Below are 18,824 nucleotides of genomic sequence, written 5' to 3'. Positions count from 1 at the left end.
ACCCTAAAAGGAGGTGATGATTTGAGTCTGAGTCATCTATTTGAATCTAAATCAACCATCCTAACGTGTGGTATAATCCTAAATTTAATGATAGATCTCATTCGACTTTACATGAACATGGTATGCTTGCCATTTCGAACATATCAGGGAAAATCGTTTTTCCAGCATTATAGAAATACATTTTTAGACTAACCTAGCACGTGAACTGAACATGAATCTGTCATTGTCATTTCGAACAGAAAGAAGAACAAGGTAGGCCCACTACACTAATGGAAGTCCCTCTAAGACTGCCACATGGACAGCAATGGCGAAATCAGATATGGTTATCTAATATTTCTTCTTCCAAACCCAAGGCACTTTCCTTTCCTCTCCCTCAACTCGCCAATGGCTGAACTTGCAGCTTCTTCTTTTCCGCCATGCAAACTGAAGCTGAAGCTGAAGCAAGAATGGCAGCATTACCACCATCAATTCAATTGCCATGCCTTAACGTTAACCAGAAGATCAAACTCATCACCTCCTTTTTTACTGGTCAGGAGCCAAATGACAATGAAGCCTGCCACTTACTCTTCCAGAATTTCAACTGACATGCCACTCTACGAGTCTCCTGGGGTGATACCCTTTTGTTCATTTGTTATTTTTCTCTGTGGAATTTCCGTGTTGATCGATTTTAGAGTGGTTTGTGCTTTGTGCAGGCCTCTTTTGATCAGTACTTGGATGATAAACCTAGAGTTTTTAAAGCAATTTTCCCGGACAAACGAAGAAGCCACCAGATTAATGAGGTTCGGTTTCTTTCTGAATTGAATTTTTTTATGATAGTGCAACTGAATAATCTTATGTAAGGTTGGATTCCATCGGACCGGCCAGAGTTTGAGCTCGAACCGGTTCGAATCATAAACAGTAATATTAGAAAAAAAAAAATGAGTTGTTGAAGTAGAAGAGTTTCATGCCACCAGCGACACTCGAAGTCAAACCAAACTAGAGTTTCAATTCGAATTCAACTTGTTTCAGTTGAATATTCGACCAACATCTAATGTGGTAGCTCTAGTTGAAAGAGGGCAGGTCTAACAAAATTGGCTATGTTTGTTGTGGGAATTGTGCTGGTTATAGATGACAATTCCGCATTAAGCAATCCCGAACTAACAGTATTTGGGTTAATAGGAAGGGATTTAAAGCAGCACAGGTGGAAAGGCATGCTCTTGCTCAAAATTTCAGTACTAACCATTTTGGGAAATTTGTGGAGCTGTTCAAGCTATTGAAACATGTCTATATGGCTGGTTAATCAGCTTCGCAAATCTCAGCAATAGAAGTGTTGTGAGCATGACTGTTATAATCGGTGAGCATTTCATCTAAGGTGATTGTTGATACATATGGGCTCCCATTGTCCGAGTAGTGGGCAGGGCCTCTGCTCTCGGAAGAACAGGCAAGGGTGCAAGGCACCTCCGAGCTTACAAGGTTTTTAATTAACATTTACCCACTCCTAATCATCTAGCGGATAGGATGCTTCTACTAGAAGCTAATTGCAGTTTAAGTTCCTGAAGAGTTGTTTTAGGATTTCCTTAAGAAACAAGAATACTAATAGGGTTTGGTTTAAAATTATAATTCTAGTATTTATAAACAGATTATTCTCTTGTGTGGGTGCGATATTAATTTTGTAGCTAATATATTGATAAATCATTGAATAATATTAACTCTATTAGACTTAGTCCGTAATCTAGTTTTGAATGAAAGAGGATAAATTATATATGTTCTTTCTCTTTACCATGTGACTTTATTTTATTGATATCATATCTGATCCATTTTCTACACAGAAGACTAGAAGCTTGTTTTGTCTATTTTGTTCATGAGGAAATAAGGGCATAAGTTATCATGGCGCATCCCCAAATGACCACTGAAAGATTTCAATAAAATATGTGATCATCCTTCTAAATTCTTGAGCCTTTGATATCTTTTAATGCGCGAAATTATGCAGGAAGAGTGGAGAATTCAGATGTTGCCAATACAGTTTCTCTTCCTGACTGTGTGGCCAGTAATAGATATGAGGCTGAGATGCAAAACAGGAGGCAAAGACTACCCACCAGGAGTTCCAACCCATACCAAAAAGGTTCTTGAGCTTGGTATTGTAAGTTCATGGACATACATCAATGAACTTAAGTCATAATTTTATATCATTCTTTTGTATGTATACATAACCAAATCCATTCTTTTTCAGATCAGATGTGAGCTCAGAGGACTTGACACTGCTCTTGACCCATCTCAGTTTTCTCTTGGTGTAAAAGGATCATTGTACTCCGACAGTCGAGGACCACAAAGCCGGCTTAAAGGTCAGCTCGAGATGAATATAAGCTTTGTTCTTCCTCCTGTTCTTGCATTGATTCCTGAAGATGTTCGCAGAAACGTTGCAGAGTCGGTAACATCCCCAAACCCTTTCAACATTAATAAAACTATAAGCATTTACAATGAATATTAATTTATGTACGAATAATAATTTATCATTATGCGTTTTCGTGCTTAAAGTAATGCTTAATATCATCATTAGTACTAAAATTGGTGTATGCGCATAACATTACTCAACATTTTTTACAAGACTTACATGTTTCTGAGTTCTTACCAAATTTCTGTAACCATGCTCCTGCATATTAGTTTAAACACGAATAAAAATGCATTATTACATGATTGATTGCTTAAAATAATGCATAATCATATAATGGGTGATATATTATCATTGGTACTAAAATTAATGTGTGTGCAAAGCATTACACGACATTTTCTACAACACTTACATATTCCTAAGTCCTGGCCAAACCTCTGAGTAAAATGTTTTCCTGAACACAGGTGTTAACAAGACTGGTGGAGAACATGAAGCATAAAGTTAATGGTAGCTTACTTGAAGATTACGGTAAATTCAAGAGGGAAACCTTGGAAAACAAAATAAGGTAAGACGATCAAGAGGACAGGCGGTATAGTTTTGAGGTAATTCACAGCTGAAGATTTGTTAATGGAATATTCTTTGAGTCTTGACTTGGTCAAGGTGTTATACTTGATCATTAAACTATTTAAATATATATTAAAATAATATTTAAATTAATTTTATTTATTTAATCATTAAATATGACATCTAAATTATAATTAATTAAAATCAAATTTGGTTTAGTGACACAAATTCTCATATGCATTTACAGGGTGTCAACTGCCAAGTTTAAATTCTAGTAATTTTTTTTTTTTTTTTTTCTCCAATCAATTCAGCCACAAGTATACCTGATCTAATTAGGATTAGATTTGAATCAAATCAGTTCGATCACAATTTGAAACAAACTAAATTTGAATTAATTTAAATTCAACGAATTGTAAAAAGTGATATTAATTTTCTCCAATGATTTTTTTTCTCGACAACTTCTCTAACAATCCTTTTTATTTTATGATGACTTTCAATAACTTTTATAATGATTTCGTTGCTAGTTTAAATAAATTCGGACTTAAGTTAAATTTTATAAATTCACATCAAATTTTATAAATATATATATTTATACACTCAAACTGAATATGCATTAATGAAAAAATTGTATTGAAATTACTTCTTTTATTACTTTGAGGATAAAGATTATGAGATATATTATTACATTACAAATTAAACAAAATAACATTAGATAAATTTTTAAAGTAATTTTTTTTTTTTACTTTGAACCAAACGCATCCTATTTTAAGAGTGCCAACAAATCAAATAGTGTTTAATTTAAACTCAACTTGTTTGCTTTAAAAAGGAACTTGCGCTTGACACATGAATGAATGATTTGAACTCAATTTGAAAAATGATTTTAAATATCATAACTTATATATTTATCAATTATTTTTTGTATTAAAAAAAAAAATTTAGTATTTAAATGATTTCATTGATATTTAACTTGAATAAAGTTGTGTACTCGTAAGCTCACAAAACTACCCAACATCAAGCTTAAACTTGGGTAGTGAGCCGAATTTAGTGGTTGGACTCGAGCTCCTCTAGTTTACAGCCCCTGCAGCAAAAATTCAATCAAAGAGATTGCTCTTGTATGCTTTGCCTTAAATATCCTCTGAAAACCAAATCAACATTCTTTTACCCATTTACCAGAACATGATCAATAAGGAAAGAAGGCATACAAAACCAGAAGTTATATTTACCAAAAATCACAACAAGAACAAGAACCTTGCTTGAAACAGTGAAAACGATTACGATCTCTAACAACAATTTCCCTGTTGTAAATCTTTGAAACAACTTTAATGGCAGAGTGACAGTCTTGGCATATCCTTAAATTCTTGAAGATGTAAAGAGGAGTACCAGGTTTTGTGCTTAATAGGCCAAAACACACTGCAAGTTTCTCACTATGCACAAACAAGGCCTGCTCCTTCTCCTCCATCTCTTCACTGGAAAAGACTTGTGAAGCTGTGTTTGGAGTATAACCTGCCAATCTCAAACTCCGGATCATCTCATCCAACTTACTGTAGATCTCTCGTGTTTGTGGGTGTGATTTATCTCCTGCAGAGAATTGATGTGCTTTACCGGCAACATGAACAGAACTCATTCCGGGTACCTTCTTTATGCCCTTGTTCTTGAGAACCTGCCGCACTGAATTAGCCTTGTCGTGCTTTCCAGCTAAAGCATACATGTTTGAGAGAAGGATATGATACTCTGTGTTGTGGGGATCCATCTGAATTAGCTCCTGCAGAACACATTCACCAAGCTGCAGCTTTCCATGTACACCGCAGGAACCCAAAAGAGAACCTAGAACAACTTCATTTGGTGGCATTGGCATTGTTTTAATCATATTTTCAGCCTCTTCTAGGCGGCCGACTCGGCCTAGAAGATCCACCATACAAGCATAGTGTTCAACTTTGGGTGTTAAACCATGCACAGATTCAATGCTGTGAAAATGTTGCCGGCCTTGACCAACAAGCCCTGAGTGGCTGCAGGCGCTCAATACAGCCATAAATGTCAAGTCATCTGGTTTAAATTCTTCAATCATCTTCGAGAACATCTCCAGCACAACTTTACCCTGTCCATGCATTGCTAAACCATTAAGCATCGCGTTCCATGCCACCACATTCTTCAATGGCATGCACTCGAAAACTTTGCATGCAGTATCTATCCTTCCACATTTTGCATACATGTCCACCAAAGCTGTGCCAACTTTGATATCAATCTCCTTCCCCATTGCCTTCAAGGCATAAACATGAACCCACCTTCCCATCACCACATCTCCAGATTGAGCACAGGCCGATAAGATAGAACAAAGTGTAACATAATTCAACCCATGTCCTAAATTTAGAACCATTTCACCTAAAAGCAAAAAACCTTCATGGTGATATCCACTCCCCACATAACCCACTACCATAATTGTCCACACAACTTCATTCCTCTCCTTCATTTCATCAAACACCAACCTCCCTTTCTCCACACCTTCCCATTTCACAACACCATCCAAAACCACTGTCCATGACACCACACTCCTCACCTCCATCTCGCTAAAAACCCGTCTTGCCTCATTCATCAACCCACATTTTCCATACATATCAATGACTGCATTACAGGTCCTGACGTTGAACCCTAATCCCATCTTCACGACACAAGCATGTCCCTGAATACCCAGTTGCAAATCCCTCAACCGAGCACACAAACTCAACAAGCAAGTCATGGTGACCTCATCGATTCCCACATTTTCCTTGTGCATTTTAGAAAATAAACCCATGGCATCTTGGGGCGTACCATGGCGTGCAAGACAACCGATAAGGGCAGTCCAGTCTGCAGTGTCTTTGTGTGACGAGGGAATTTGATCGAACAGTTTACGTGCCTGTGATGTTGCACCACATGCTGCGTATAAATGAAGAAGAGTATTGAGGAGGAAGGCGTTTGGAATGGAGGATAGACCAGTGGTGAGGATAATAGAGTGCAAAATTTTTCCGGTGGCTAGGGAGGGCTGACGAGCACATGACCGGAGAAGAGAGCGGTAGGAGTGGGCAGAGAATGAAGGAAGGGCATGGTAAATCGGCCATTTCATAAGAGGGAAGATGTAAATTCAAAGATTATCTTTAGACGTGAAAACTCCAATCACATCCAGTTCATTCCTCCAAACGCATTTGATTTGCTGCACCGTAACAATCATAAAACAAGCTGAAAATTTCTTCCCATCACCATCTCTTTCGACGTTACTGTTTAGAGTGAAAATACCTTATCCCACCCAAAGTTTGGCATAATTACGCATCCATGCAGCATCTCACCACCACCTTTCACTTTCATTTTCACCCTTATCTCTATAAACGCTCTTGTCAAGCCCTCGTCATCGCCACAACCCTCTGTCGCACAATTAGTTACATCTATGTAACATCTCGCCGCCACCTCTGTGTCGTAGGATTTAGCCACAGTTTCTACCACAATAATTTTCAACTTCTTCAGCTTCTCAAATGAAGACCTTCCACCGCAATTTAGTCAGCTTCTTGCTCCACAATAATCTTCTCTACCTCCTCAAGCGATGTCATTTCGTGTAGTCCTGAACATTCGTCTAGTTGTGATGGTAACAATAATAAGAAATTGTGACAAGTGGGGTTCCAAGAATTGTAAAATGGCAAAATTGTCATAGGGCAATATGTAAAAATGTTATTTTTATTTTTATTTTTTGAATGAAAAAAATTATAATTTTACCAATACAACATTATTATTATTATTTTTATTTATGTCCAACGGCCAAACCTTGGGTGCCAATATGTTATTCACTACTGTTTTAGATTCAGGTGACCGGGCATAACAAAGGTAAACTCTTACTCGCTCCATATAATTAAAGGAAACAAAAAAGTCTGAAAATAATTGACTTCATTTCAGCACACACACAAAAAGAACCAAGAACAATACATGGGATTTTAATGTAACAAAATAAAATAAAATGAAAAGGGAAAAAAAAAAATCATTGCTGGTAAAGCAGCGACAATCCATTGAGAGCTCATCTAGGCTATTTGAGTTTGAAGTACAATATCAAGATGATCACCACCACAAGAACTGCAACAATGATGCCGATAATCCATTTGTTCCTGCTCATTCTCCTTGACATGGCTGTCAAAATTCTCTTACTTTTGCCTATGTTATCATCCACTCCATGTAGCTGCAACAGATGAACAACCAGCAGTTATTACTATGGTGTGTAACCGAATATATGGGCTTCAACTGGAGAAAACAGATGTTCACATACATATAACTGAATGTCCATATGAGACTTTGTAATATTTCTTGGTTTAGAACAGATCAAATCAGGTGACTTAAAGGGGAAAAATAGTAATTGGAACCCAAGCGGGACCGTGATGCTTCATTACTTCTGGTTGACAAAAATCATAATCAATAACATATGGCAATGTTGATACATATTAGAAATGAGTTTACGAAGCGATCGCATGCTATAAAGAAATTGAAAGGAGGGTAGACATCAGAAGGCAAACTGCTCATGTCACAAATAATAAGGGTATAAAGAATTTAATAACAAACCTACCGTGTTGTGGGCATGTAAAAGCACTTGCCTCTGTGAACTCAAATCTTCAAGAATTGAAACACCAAGCTCCTCGGTTTCCAGCATGGTTTTTCTACTTTCCTTGACTCTATCACTAGACTTATATAATCTCTCTGTTGCCGACATCAATCTTGATCTTTGATCAGCTGAGGCCTATCACGTGAGCATCAACAAAGTGGGAAAAATTAATCAACGATTTTTAAGAATAACAATGAGTAAGTTTTCTGTAAAAGGCTCCAAATTTCTCATAAAACTAAACAATCAGGACAGCAAGATGAAGATGTTTTATACTTGTATATAGGTCAGCAAATAACATCCTACATAATTTTGATATTTGATCAGCTAGTGTAATCTCTATCACTAGACTGATAAAATCTCTCTGTTGCCGACAATAATCTTGATCTTTGATCAGCTGATGCCTACTATATGAGCATCATCAAAGTGGGAAAAATTGATTAATAACTTTTAAGAATCACGATGAGTAAGTTCTCTGTAAACAACTCCAGATTCCTCATTAACATTAAACAATTAGGACGGCAAGATGAAGATATTTTATACTTGTATATAGGTCGGCAAATGACATCCTACATAGTTTTATAACTATGCATAGAAGAGGGGTTTAAGAAAAATACAATCACATGCAGTACATCTATTTAATTCTTCAATGACTCAGCATATAAAATAAAATAAAACTACCACATAGCAGCCCTTAAAAATGCACCAAACAAATAATAAGTTCACGCAAATGCAGTCAAACTAGCAATTCTGCCAACTATGTTTTTCCTAAAGATTATGTCAACAGATCTCTTATCAGATTGATACCTTAACTAATAACTTTCAAAAACAAACTAGACAGATCACACATACCGTCATTGCATCTGCCATTCCCGATTCCAACAACTCATCACGAGCAGCAGCATTCAAATTTCCAGATACAAGTCTCTTAAGTTCAGTTTTCAGATTGTTTAAATCTGACTTATACTCTCTCAACTTAGCAAGAAGCACAGCCTTAACATTTGGCGGTAAGCTTCTCGCTTCGATGTCCAATTTCCGAATCTGCCAAAGCATAACCCATCATCAACCATCCCATTAAACACCACCAATAAAATCCAAACAACACTTTCACAAAATGTATCACAATCATCTAACATTAAATCCCATTTCACAATCTTTAAATTCTTCAAAAAGAAAATTTTATAAAATGTGTTTGGTTGAAATGATTTATAAAAAAAAAGAGAGATTTCACATCCAATCCTAATCCTAAAAATTAGATAAATATGAAAATTATCATATAATTCAAAGTTTTTAGATTTAAAAAAGAATCAAAATACAACTTAATCGATTACTATACCAACGATTCGGCTTCCTCAACTCCACGTTTTATTTCAGAAACCTTTTGCTTCTTCTGCTCTGCAAATAATTACAGAAAATCATCAACATCATGCTTCAAAATAATTCAATTCACCATAAACTCGCACTTATTTAAATTTTTTATCAGTACAGTCCTACCTCCTTGAAGAGAGGCAGCTGCAGTGCACTTCTTCGAAAGATTCGCCGAAATCTCGCAGTACTGGCGCTCGTATCCTTCGAATACCTCACTCATCGTCTCTCAATCGAATAAGCTGCTCACTGATCGATCAATAAACTAAAATAATTACAATCTCAATTCCGATACGCAGTTACAAATAGATCGCGATTCTCCTCAGATTCCGGAACCTGAATGTTTCGGATAAGCCGAAGTTCGCTGAGATCGCCGAGGAATTGAAAGTATTCTTCTTTCCGTTTTGTGATTGCACGGTTATGGAGCAGGAGGCTGTTTAGCATCTGAAAGATCGAAACGACAATGGTTGCTTGCGTTGGAGATAATGGTAGGTGATTGATAAGATTACCTGCCAGTTGGCAAGGGGTTTGTGACAAGTTGGCATGTGGTAATTTTTCTGAACGTGGCGTTAAATGATTGGCGATTGCATTGAGGATACAGGTAACGTTATATTTGCTTGAGTCTTTATTGGAACGGGGGGAATATACGGATCAGGTGATATCTTTTTCACTTATTAATAAACACATATTTTTCTATAATATTTTGGAATTTTTAAATATTTTTTAGGTTTAATTTTTGCAAATCATGTGGGTAGTCGAAAAATCATTTATAATAATATAAATTATAAATTAAATTGAAGTCTGAAATTGGTGCTTAAACTTCGTTCAAATTATAGTAAAAAGCCGCTTAATTTTGGGCCAAAGGACCATTTCCCACCAGTATGCGCATTTCTCAAGTTTCTTTTCGTTAACTTTGAAAAACTTATTTACCCATTCGTACATGATTAAAACTAACGGTTTCAATGGTAAAATTATCATTTTATCTGTATTATAAAAAATAAACTTAAATTTGATTTATTTTTTTCCCTAAACTATAAAAACTAATAATTTCATCCTAACCAAGTTTTAAAAAATAACATTTTCTCCCCTAAGATTTCCAGTTTTTATATTCAACTTTTCGGTGTTGTTTCTTCCTCTCTGGCGACCTCTAGACGACTGCTCTTCCTCTTTGGCACGGTCTTCTTCTGACGACTCTCCTGGGAGCGATCATCAATAAAGATGAGTCGTCTTCATCGAGACGAAAATGATTCGTCTTTATCAAAGACGAAGATGACTCGTCTTCGTCTATGACTACTCCCAAGAGAGTCACCAGAGGAAGACCGTATCAGAGAAAAAGAGTCGATGTTGCAGATCGTCGGAGAGAAAGAAATGATACCAAAAAATTGAATCTGAAAACTGAAAACCCTAGGAGGAAAAATACTATTTTTTAAAATTTGGGTTGGAGTGAAATATTAGTTGTTAGGGTTTAGGGAGGAGAAATGATATAATTAACAGACTCAGTTAATTTGAACAGTCTATAAGTGGGTAAATAAAATTTTTAAAATTAACGGAAGAAAACATGAGAAATACACATTCTTTGGGTGGGAAATAGTTCTTTGGCCTTAATTATGAGATTAGATTAATTATAAATTAAACCGAATAAATAGTGTCAACTCGTGACTTAATCAGTAAGTCAAATCCATCTTATCCTAAATTGAATTAAGAAAATAGTATCTAACTAAATTTAACTAAAAAATATATCAATCTATCAGGTTAACATCACATTAATAAACTCTAATTTAAAATTTAATTATATCATATTAATATCATCATTCAATTTCTTATTTGAAGCCATTTATTTATAGATCAACCTTTAACTAAATTAATATTGGATCTAAGTCAATATTAAAAAAATAATATTATAACAGGATAGTTAAATTATATATCATATTGAATATCAAAAATTTATTTTTTTATATAATTTATTATATCATATCAAATAATATAAATTTTAAAATAATAAAATAATAAAAAATTGTATTTGATAGGTCATAATTTAAAAAAAAAATCACAAATACTCTTAAAAATTTTAAATCTTTTATATATGCCTTTATAATATCATTTTTTTTTTAAATATATTAATCTGTATCGATATTATATATTATATCGTAATATATAAACATTTTATAATACATATTATCTTCTATCTATATTATATTATAAGATACATATTATATATTATAAGAAACTGATATCTAAATGTTATAATACTATAATTATTAGATTAAATCAATCTTAAATTAAATTAATTAAATAGTATCAATCACAACTCAATTGTTAAATCAAATCGATCTAATCCTGAATTGAAAAGGAAAATTATACCGAGCCATCATTTAACCATCAAATAGACTGATTCCTTATCATACTAATGTCATCGGTCCAGTGATTATGTTTTTAATCCATGAATCGACCCTTTGACCGTTTCAACCCTTTGACCAAATCAATACTGGATCCAATTCTACTAGTACTTCCTCGCCAAAGCAAATAAAATATACATTTTAATGAGAAAAAACAATACTATAATAAGCTTCAAAATATGTCTAAAGAATGGCACGATTGTTCTTCTCCCACAAGAATCATCTCCCCTAGTCATATTTTTCTCTCTTCATATGGTGTCCTAAAAACACTGTATTATATAGAGTTTAGACACCAAAGTATACAAAGATTTGGTGAAATTTATGGATTCTGGTATAAAGATTAGAAACAAAGGTACAAAATTTAAGAAGGGCTCCACCTGGATCCCTTAAAGAACAAACCTCTCTAATGGGGTCACTCCTTTCAGTGTGGAAAAATGCAGTAGGAACTCCAGGAAACCTGAGATGTGAAAACTGTCAAACTTGATCTTGGTGCTTTTGCTTTGACATTCCAAGTGGCTTGAATCTTTCGACAAATCTTGAGAAGGTGGAGGGTGAATATTTGCAGATGTAAAGACCGACCGGTAGTCAGTCTACTGGAGTTGACAACTGGTACACACGAAAACGAGCACCCCGATAAGACGTATTGTCAAGGCAATCTACATTTTGCATGAAGTTATCTGCTTTCTGCATTCTCACTTGATGGTACAACATCAGTTCTATCAGGTGCAGGAACTTCCCCAGTGTTTTGGTGTTTTGCTTTCATTTGCTTGACTTCATGATCAGGGAAAACTTCCGATTGCAAAGATGGGGCTATTTTCTTCACATGCAACCATGTCAACTGCCAAAAGCTATCCCCACCAATATTGTCAGTAGGCAAAAGAATGCCTGTGGTCTTCATCACCAGAAGAGTGTTCTTCAGAAGCTCAGGAACTACTTCATGAATCTTCTCAGATCTCTTTCCCCGGAGTTTCACTTTCATGTAACCATCCATATGATTAAGAACCCCCAGCCATAATTTGCAGAAGGATGGTTGCTGCGAGAGATCCTCCAGTGACTGTAAGAATGCCTTTGACATTAGTTTCAGGGCTAGAACTAGTGTTCCGTCAATGTTTCTGTAATCCTTTGGAGAGTTTGCTTGAGTGATTTCTAATAAATTATCAAGCAATGTGAATATCACCGTATCAAAGCACTGGAACCACAAAGCATTTGAAAGGTGAATCCCATCTACTACTGCCAAAGATCTCTGAAACACCAGAATAGCATGGTTCCTGACCTCTTCTCTCTGATCCAAACACACTTTCTTCAGTCCCTGAACCAGCCTCAGCCACATCTCCCCAATGTCTTGGCTCAATTTCTTAGCAGCCTCCTCCCCCACTGTGTTTTTTGTCTCAGTAGACCATCTTACTAGGCAAACAACAGAGCCTCCCATCAAATCTAGGGCAGAAACAGACCTGTCAACCTCACCAACTCGAGACTCAGCAAATTGTCTTGCTGCATCCACACACAGAATATAATTCGATGGCAACAAGTGCACCCCGTCAGTCATGATAAAAGCTAGTGCTTCAAATCCTGCTTCTGACGCTTCAGGATGTCGGGCTGTGATAGATAGAAGTGAAATGATAATGCGCCACCCCACATGAGATCTGATGTGAGTAGCATTTGCTTTTACAAGGCGCATAACTTCCTGCGTGATGCTCTCACAATATGCATCAGCAACCCTGGCATCAAGTTTCAGTATTAGTTGGAGTGACTTGAGGAGCTCATCAGTCAGGTTTTCCTTATAGGGAAGAAGTCGCTGGCATATCCTAAGGAGCCCAGAAACAGCTTTCTCTACCAGCTTGCAAGGCATGACAGTTGACTGAACAATACTGGCTATGTGATCATAAACATCCTGCCAGATAAGCATAATTCTATCCCGATTATTCAGTGTAATTGCAATCAGCAATTCCAGACAGAACACACTTGTGTCTTCATCTTCGATGGAGCTACTTCCCTTACGGAGTTGGCCTGCAGCCAAAATAAGAGCCTTCACAAGCTCCATTAAAGACTCAGCTTGAAGAAACTTGCTCTCCGTAAATATGCTATCAATGTGGCAATTCTGTATTATCTCATCAGTTCGCTGCTTAGCTGCAATTTCTTCCTCACTTGGCTGCAACCTTGGCTCCTCAATATCAAATGATAAGAGCTGACTGAAGCGACCAATCAAACCAGATGACTTCCGCGGAGTGGCCACAGGCGTTACATGCGATGTTGATAAAGAGACTGTAGCAGGTTTTGCCTGCTCCACCTCCGAGGAGGGCTCCATATCATCAGCTGCATCTCTAGCTAGACGGGCAGGCAGAAGACCAAGCTTGTGCAAACTTAAGACACAATCCAAAATATTTTTCCACCCAGAATGGATGTAATCACCATACCTGTTTGCTATTGTAAAAACTGCTGACATTGCCATCCTGGCTCTGGTGTCGTCTCCAAAGGCAAGAACAGCTTCTTCAACAGATAATGGAGTCAAGAGGGTTGTGAATCTACAAAGGGACAGAACTAAATCATCCAAGACACCACCAAAATGGAGGCACGTTGAAATTTTGGCAAGGGCCAAGAATCCATCAATGCACCTTTGCAATATATCTTCCTGCTCCACTTGATCAAAAACCACTGACATTGCAGCAATTGTGGGACCTGACAAGATCACAAACATATCATGGTCGAGGAGTGCAGTTGAATCGCATGTGATGAAAGGAATGGTTTCTCTGGATTTATCCATTACATTTATCCAGCGGCTAGACGTCATTGCTGGAAAACCAACACCTTGCTCAGGAATCATCAGGATTTCATTCTCACATATTGAATGATAAAGCTCCAAAAGATAATCTCGAGGAAGATCTTTCCCTCCATTGATGTGCCGATTGTTTCGGATAAAATCATCTTCAGTCATTTTTTTCTTAACCTGTACATTGTGTTGATCTGTGTTGAGCATTATAAGTGAATATGACAACAAGAGAGCAGCATCTTTATTGGTCAAAATATTTGGTGATTGCTCATAGTATCTTTCAGCAAACGCCTCAAGCACCCTTTGTATCTTCTGTGATTCACCAGGCAATCTGAAAGTTCCTAGGAAAAGACGCAATGCAGTATCTAGATTCATACCATGGAAATTAAAGGTCCCAGCAAATGCTTGAAGCACCTGAACACAAAATTCATCATGATTTCCAAGAAAATCCCCAATGAGATTCTTATCTAGCCCAGTTGTGTACCTAAAGAAAGATGCTACACTCTGTGGGTCAAGTTTATCAGGTAGCAGATGCATTCCTTGGAGATATTCTAGACCTTTCTTCAAATCCCGGTTAAAGTGATCTGCTCCAACCATCAACCTTCTCTTGATACGTTTCATCTTACGAACATATGGAACCCAATAATTAGGGTCAATATAATTCTCACATTTCAAGCTCCAGAATGCATTATACTCAGGATCTATTGATGCCTCTTCTGGAACAGGCAATTCATTGCTCGTCCTCTCTGCCATACCCTGAATCATTGATATCAACCCATCTAGAGCAAGAACATGCATTGCAGATAACGGTTCATTCACTGGAAATGCACTTTTTGATAATAAGTTTACAAGGTCCTCAAACAAATTGCCATAAGTTATGTCACAATCAAAATTGGCATACATCTCAGTCATGAATGTCTGCTGCCTACAGAGATCAACCAAAGCCTCCATAGCAACCTCCTGCTGTTGGTAAGATGATCCATGCTTTCTCTGAGCAATCCTCAAAAGCACACATGAAAAGAAAGCTTCAAATTGCGCTTTGAGCTCAGTACGCAAATGATGATAAAGATTGAGAACAATGCTGCAAACTGTCGAAAGAATTAGTGGGCTCATGGACAAACCAAACTGCATCAGATTACGAAACAGTTCATCCTGAATTAACACTAATAACGCAGGGTGTTTATTGAACGATGACCCACCCAATTCTATAGCTGAATTAATCAAACCCAATGCAAATAGTGGAACATCTTCGTCATATGCTATTGGATTTAGTCTAGGACCAACTCCCAAGTTTTCAATCACATTCAACAGAGAACAAAGGAAGTGAAATATCTCCATCATGCATGGTATTCCAAATGGTTCCATCATTATCATCTCACCATTTTGAACAGCCTCTTTCCCACTAATAGTATCAACCTTGTTTGTATCCATCTCACCTGCACTTGACGCATATTCAGTTGATGATTGACCATCGTTTACTACACTAACAATGCCATTCTCTGGCAGTTTGTTTCCAAAAGTGAGATCCTTCTCCATGCCCACCTGCACAAAAAGAATAAACTTCAAAAGTTGTCCAGAAAAAAAAAAAAAATATTCCAGTTTGGAAATACAAATAAAGGAGGCAGAGCACTAATCTGAGGATTACAACTCATCTCTAAACTTAGACTGCTCAATTGAGGCCTTAGCCAGAGCATCCAGGAACTTATTACTACTAAATGACGAAAAGCATACAATACATGACATGAATACCAGCTCTGACCACAAATAATTATCCACTTGATGAAATACATAATGCTTGAATTACAACTATGATAGATTAGCAAACCTATTTTTCCCTGGCTAGCTTAAAAGCCCAATCTCTCCCCTCAGGTTCAGTAGTCTAGCCTTTGATATATTACATTAATTACATATTGTTGTAAGATTTTACAGCTTGATTTAAAATCACATAAACTCTAGTTATCAAATCATCAGAGATGACCTAATGAAACAAAAGTCAAGTTGACAAAATCAACAGGCCAATATACAAAATATGGAACATGGGGCACCGCCACTTACTCTTGCAGTGGGGAGGAAGGTTTAGTCAGCAACATATCACCAAACATCATAATATCATGCCATGGTCTTTGTGTAATTTAAACTTTAAGAAATAGTCCACTAACAAGAAAACCCTATGCAAATGTTAATTACCTTTTCACCAGCACCTGACCAGCTTCCATTAACCGATGAGTGTTCTGGGTTATCAATATCAGGAAGGTAAGAAAAAATACAGCGAACTAATTCATGCATTGTATGCCGTGCTATCCGTTGCAACAATTCACCTTTGGAGCTTGCTTGATGAACTACACGAAAACATGTATTAACTATATTGCACACATGCTGATTGCTCAACTTCACTGCTGCCTTGCTTTTCATGCATGCTAGAAGAACCTGAAGTATCTTCATCAAGACCACCTCTTCAGATGCCGGATCAGTTACTTCGAACCGGCAGCTTGTTACAGCATCAACTATTAAATGCATAGCGTCTCCCACATTCACAGTATCAAGATCAAGTACATCAAGGGTCAAGATTTTGTAAACAGATGACAAAGCAACGCCAGTGATTGGTGCACCAGTCTCATCAGATTGAATTACATCCAGAAACGGCTGAAGGTATACAGCTGGATCAATAGTATGCCACTGATTTTGCCATAAAAATATTTGTTTACGCAATTCTTTCAAAGAATGAATGAGAGAGTGCTCTAGCTGATCATCATCACCCACATAGCGGATTCCCCACCGTACATTTCTCCTCATCACAGCCAAAACTGCACCTATTTCAGAATTTATCATACAGGCTAAAGCTCCCCTGGAAGGTTTAACAGGGAAGTACTTGAAATCTTTACAAATGGCATTGCTTCCAGATTCCATATTCACTTGCCCCATATCTATCCCAGCAACTTCTACAATTCAAAATTACTCTTGAACCATGCCTCTGTCAACCAAGCAATCAATAAGTCCGAACCTGATCAAATCATACCAATTAATATATGTATAAAAAGTCAACAAAACCCAACTCATATTGACAAGCCCTATGGTATTGGTTCGGCAAATTACCGCACCACTCACAACACCAATGGTAAAGTTTACTGATCACACATCACACATTTCTAAAACAAAGTTCCATCCAATCCATATTTAATCTCTATTTTTAGATATCAAACCTCTTGGTAATTAAAATGCATTAATTCTAGTAACAAAACCAAGGATTCTGATCCCAGTAGCACAGATGAAATAAAAAGAGCAAACAATTTGCAATAAATGATGAACCTTCTGACTTTAATTACAAACCGCATTGTGTTTTTCTTTAACAAAATAAAAAACAACAAGAATAATATTAAATAAAGAGCATCTTACTTCACAGCACAAAAATGAAAATTCAGATCAAGGAAACCAGATCTAACTAAAATTCCACACATAATTAACCGGCTCAAAACTGAACTATCTTGAATCTAACGATACACAAACGAAGATCAGCGGAGAATCCAATAACATCAGACTCGATCGCATAGGATTCAAGTTTATACAGAAACCGTGAAATTGAGTCGAAAAAAAGAAAAAAACAATACCTGATAATGTTTTCACAGGATTCCCACCTCTGAAACTCTTCCGTGAATAGGAATCAAGGACGCTTTCGAGAGATCCCTTGAGTGAAATCGGAAGATTCGTTTACATTTGAGTGAGGATGAAGAAACGAGAAAGGGGCCTCTCTCAAGTGTAATTGAGATTCGATTACAATAATAACACACAGATCTTTCGAGTTTCGGGGTGCGCGTTTTCGTGGTTTTAAGAAACGTTTCTAATAAAATTACCCTATTATTATTCTTCTTTCTGATTTATTTTATTTTTGGCCTAAATTTTGATTAATTTTAGATATTAAATATAAATACTAACTCCAAAGTGAAAAACAAAAAGTGTTGAATTGATAAATATGAAATTACCATATTACCCTTAAATTATTGTCTCGACGCCATATTACTCCTAAAAATAACATCCCTAAGATTGGGTTGATGTAATCAAAATTATACTCTTAAAACCAAATCTTATCGAATTATACATCATTGAATCTAACTAAATCATACATGATATAAATTATATTTTAGGAATGAATTTACTTTAATTATAGTATAAGAAAACAGTTTAATATTTTCGAATTTAAACTTTAAAAATGTTTATCTTGTAAAACTTATAAATTTAAAAATTATAATACGAATTAATTAAAATAATATATTTTAAGTCAAAACGTTGATGTTTTAATATTAATATAAAGGCCAAACGACTATTTCTTACCCAAGGTATGCTGCAATCTTAAGTTTCCACCCTTTAACTATGGAAATATCAAACACCCACCCATGACCAGTTAAATTTAACGAAACCCTAACCCCTGAAAATTTAATCTCATTTCCCCCCCTAAAAGTTTAAAAACTAACATTTTTTCCTTAAGCTAAGTTTGAAAAGATCGCATTTCCCCCCCTAAGGTTTAGTTTCCAAACCCTTTCACTTTCTCCAGCGCCATCGCTGACCGTCTCCCCCTCCCGACGGTTTCTCTTCCACCGACGGCCCCCCTTAACTCCACCCCAACCCATCCGACGCAGAGAGACGTTGTATGGGAAGAGAAATCGTCTTCCCAAATGAAGACGACTCGTCTTCCCAGAGGACGATGAGTCGTCTCGTCGATGAAGTTCTTCGTCTTTCATAGCTTTTTCAAGGCCGATCAGACAT

At 36.5% G+C, this 18,824-nt stretch overlaps 4 protein-coding genes across 5 annotated transcripts; 1 reads left to right on the top strand and 3 right to left on the bottom strand.

Annotated features, from left to right (window-relative positions):
* Nucleotides 1-294: 294 nt before the first annotated feature.
* LOC123198126 lies at nt 295-3,085 on the top strand. Its single transcript, XM_044612746.1, has 5 exons — nt 295-609; nt 693-779; nt 1,970-2,119; nt 2,210-2,407; nt 2,833-3,085. Exons 1-5 carry the CDS (start codon nt 295-297, stop codon nt 2,935-2,937), a joined length of 855 nt encoding a protein of 284 aa, XP_044468681.1. The 3' UTR covers nt 2,938-3,085.
* Nucleotides 3,086-4,068: 983 nt separating this feature from the next.
* LOC123197976 (pentatricopeptide repeat-containing protein At5g15340, mitochondrial) lies at nt 4,069-6,620 on the bottom strand. The gene has a single exon (XM_044612524.1). It carries the CDS (start codon nt 6,027-6,029, stop codon nt 4,152-4,154), a length of 1,878 nt encoding a protein of 625 aa, XP_044468459.1. The 5' UTR covers nt 6,030-6,620; the 3' UTR covers nt 4,069-4,151.
* A 150-nt stretch (nt 6,621-6,770) lies between these two features.
* On the bottom strand, nt 6,771-9,368 carry LOC123197977 (vesicle transport v-SNARE 13-like). Its single transcript, XM_044612525.1, has 5 exons — nt 9,033-9,368; nt 8,875-8,933; nt 8,391-8,579; nt 7,506-7,676; nt 6,771-7,124 (listed from the first exon to the last, which is right to left on the bottom strand). Exons 1-5 carry the CDS (start codon nt 9,124-9,126, stop codon nt 6,975-6,977), a joined length of 663 nt encoding a protein of 220 aa, XP_044468460.1. The 5' UTR covers nt 9,127-9,368; the 3' UTR covers nt 6,771-6,974.
* A 2,042-nt stretch (nt 9,369-11,410) lies between these two features.
* LOC123197753 (ARF guanine-nucleotide exchange factor GNOM-like) lies at nt 11,411-17,837 on the bottom strand. 2 transcript variants are annotated; one of them, XM_044612126.1, is made up of 3 exons: nt 17,672-17,837; nt 16,254-17,067; nt 11,411-15,608 (listed from the first exon to the last, which is right to left on the bottom strand). In XM_044612126.1, exons 2-3 carry the CDS (start codon nt 16,986-16,988, stop codon nt 11,973-11,975), a joined length of 4,371 nt encoding a protein of 1,456 aa, XP_044468061.1. In that variant the 5' UTR covers nt 16,989-17,067; nt 17,672-17,837; the 3' UTR covers nt 11,411-11,972. The 2 variants fall into 2 exon arrangements, with proteins under 2 accessions (XP_044468061.1, XP_044468062.1); XM_044612127.1 differs by having other exon boundaries at nt 16,254-17,037.
* Nucleotides 17,838-18,824: the final 987 nt, after the last annotated feature.

Source organism: Mangifera indica, chromosome 15 (genome assembly GCF_011075055.1).
Source record: "Mangifera indica cultivar Alphonso chromosome 15, CATAS_Mindica_2.1, whole genome shotgun sequence".
NCBI lineage: Eukaryota > Viridiplantae > Streptophyta > Magnoliopsida > Sapindales > Anacardiaceae > Mangifera > Mangifera indica.
Note: the sequence above shows the minus strand (reverse complement) of the source record. Positions and strands in the feature narration are given on the sequence as shown.

Coding starts and splice junctions, on each gene's coding strand:
- LOC123198126 (XM_044612746.1), top strand. CDS start 295: ATGGACAGCAATGGCGAAATCAGATATGGTTATCTAATATTTCTTCTT. Junction 610..692: donor CACTCTACGAGTCTCCTGGG/GTGATACCCTTT, acceptor TGCTTTGTGCAG/GCCTCTTTTGATCAGTACTT. Junction 2,120..2,209: donor AGGTTCTTGAGCTTGGTATT/GTAAGTTCATGG, acceptor ATTCTTTTTCAG/ATCAGATGTGAGCTCAGAGG.
- LOC123197753 (XM_044612126.1), bottom strand. CDS start 16,988: ATGGGGCAAGTGAATATGGAATCTGGAAGCAATGCCATTTGTAAAGAT. Junction 15,609..16,253: donor GGTCAGGTGCTGGTGAAAAG/GTAATTAACATT, acceptor CTTTTTGTGCAG/GTGGGCATGGAGAAGGATCT.
- LOC123197976 (XM_044612524.1), bottom strand. CDS start 6,029: ATGAAATGGCCGATTTACCATGCCCTTCCTTCATTCTCTGCCCACTCC.
- LOC123197977 (XM_044612525.1), bottom strand. CDS start 9,126: ATGAGTGAGGTATTCGAAGGATACGAGCGCCAGTACTGCGAGATTTCG. Junction 8,934..9,032: donor AGCTGCCTCTCTTCAAGGAG/GTAGGACTGTAC, acceptor AATTATTTGCAG/AGCAGAAGAAGCAAAAGGTT. Junction 8,580..8,874: donor TTGAGGAAGCCGAATCGTTG/GTATAGTAATCG, acceptor ATGCTTTGGCAG/ATTCGGAAATTGGACATCGA.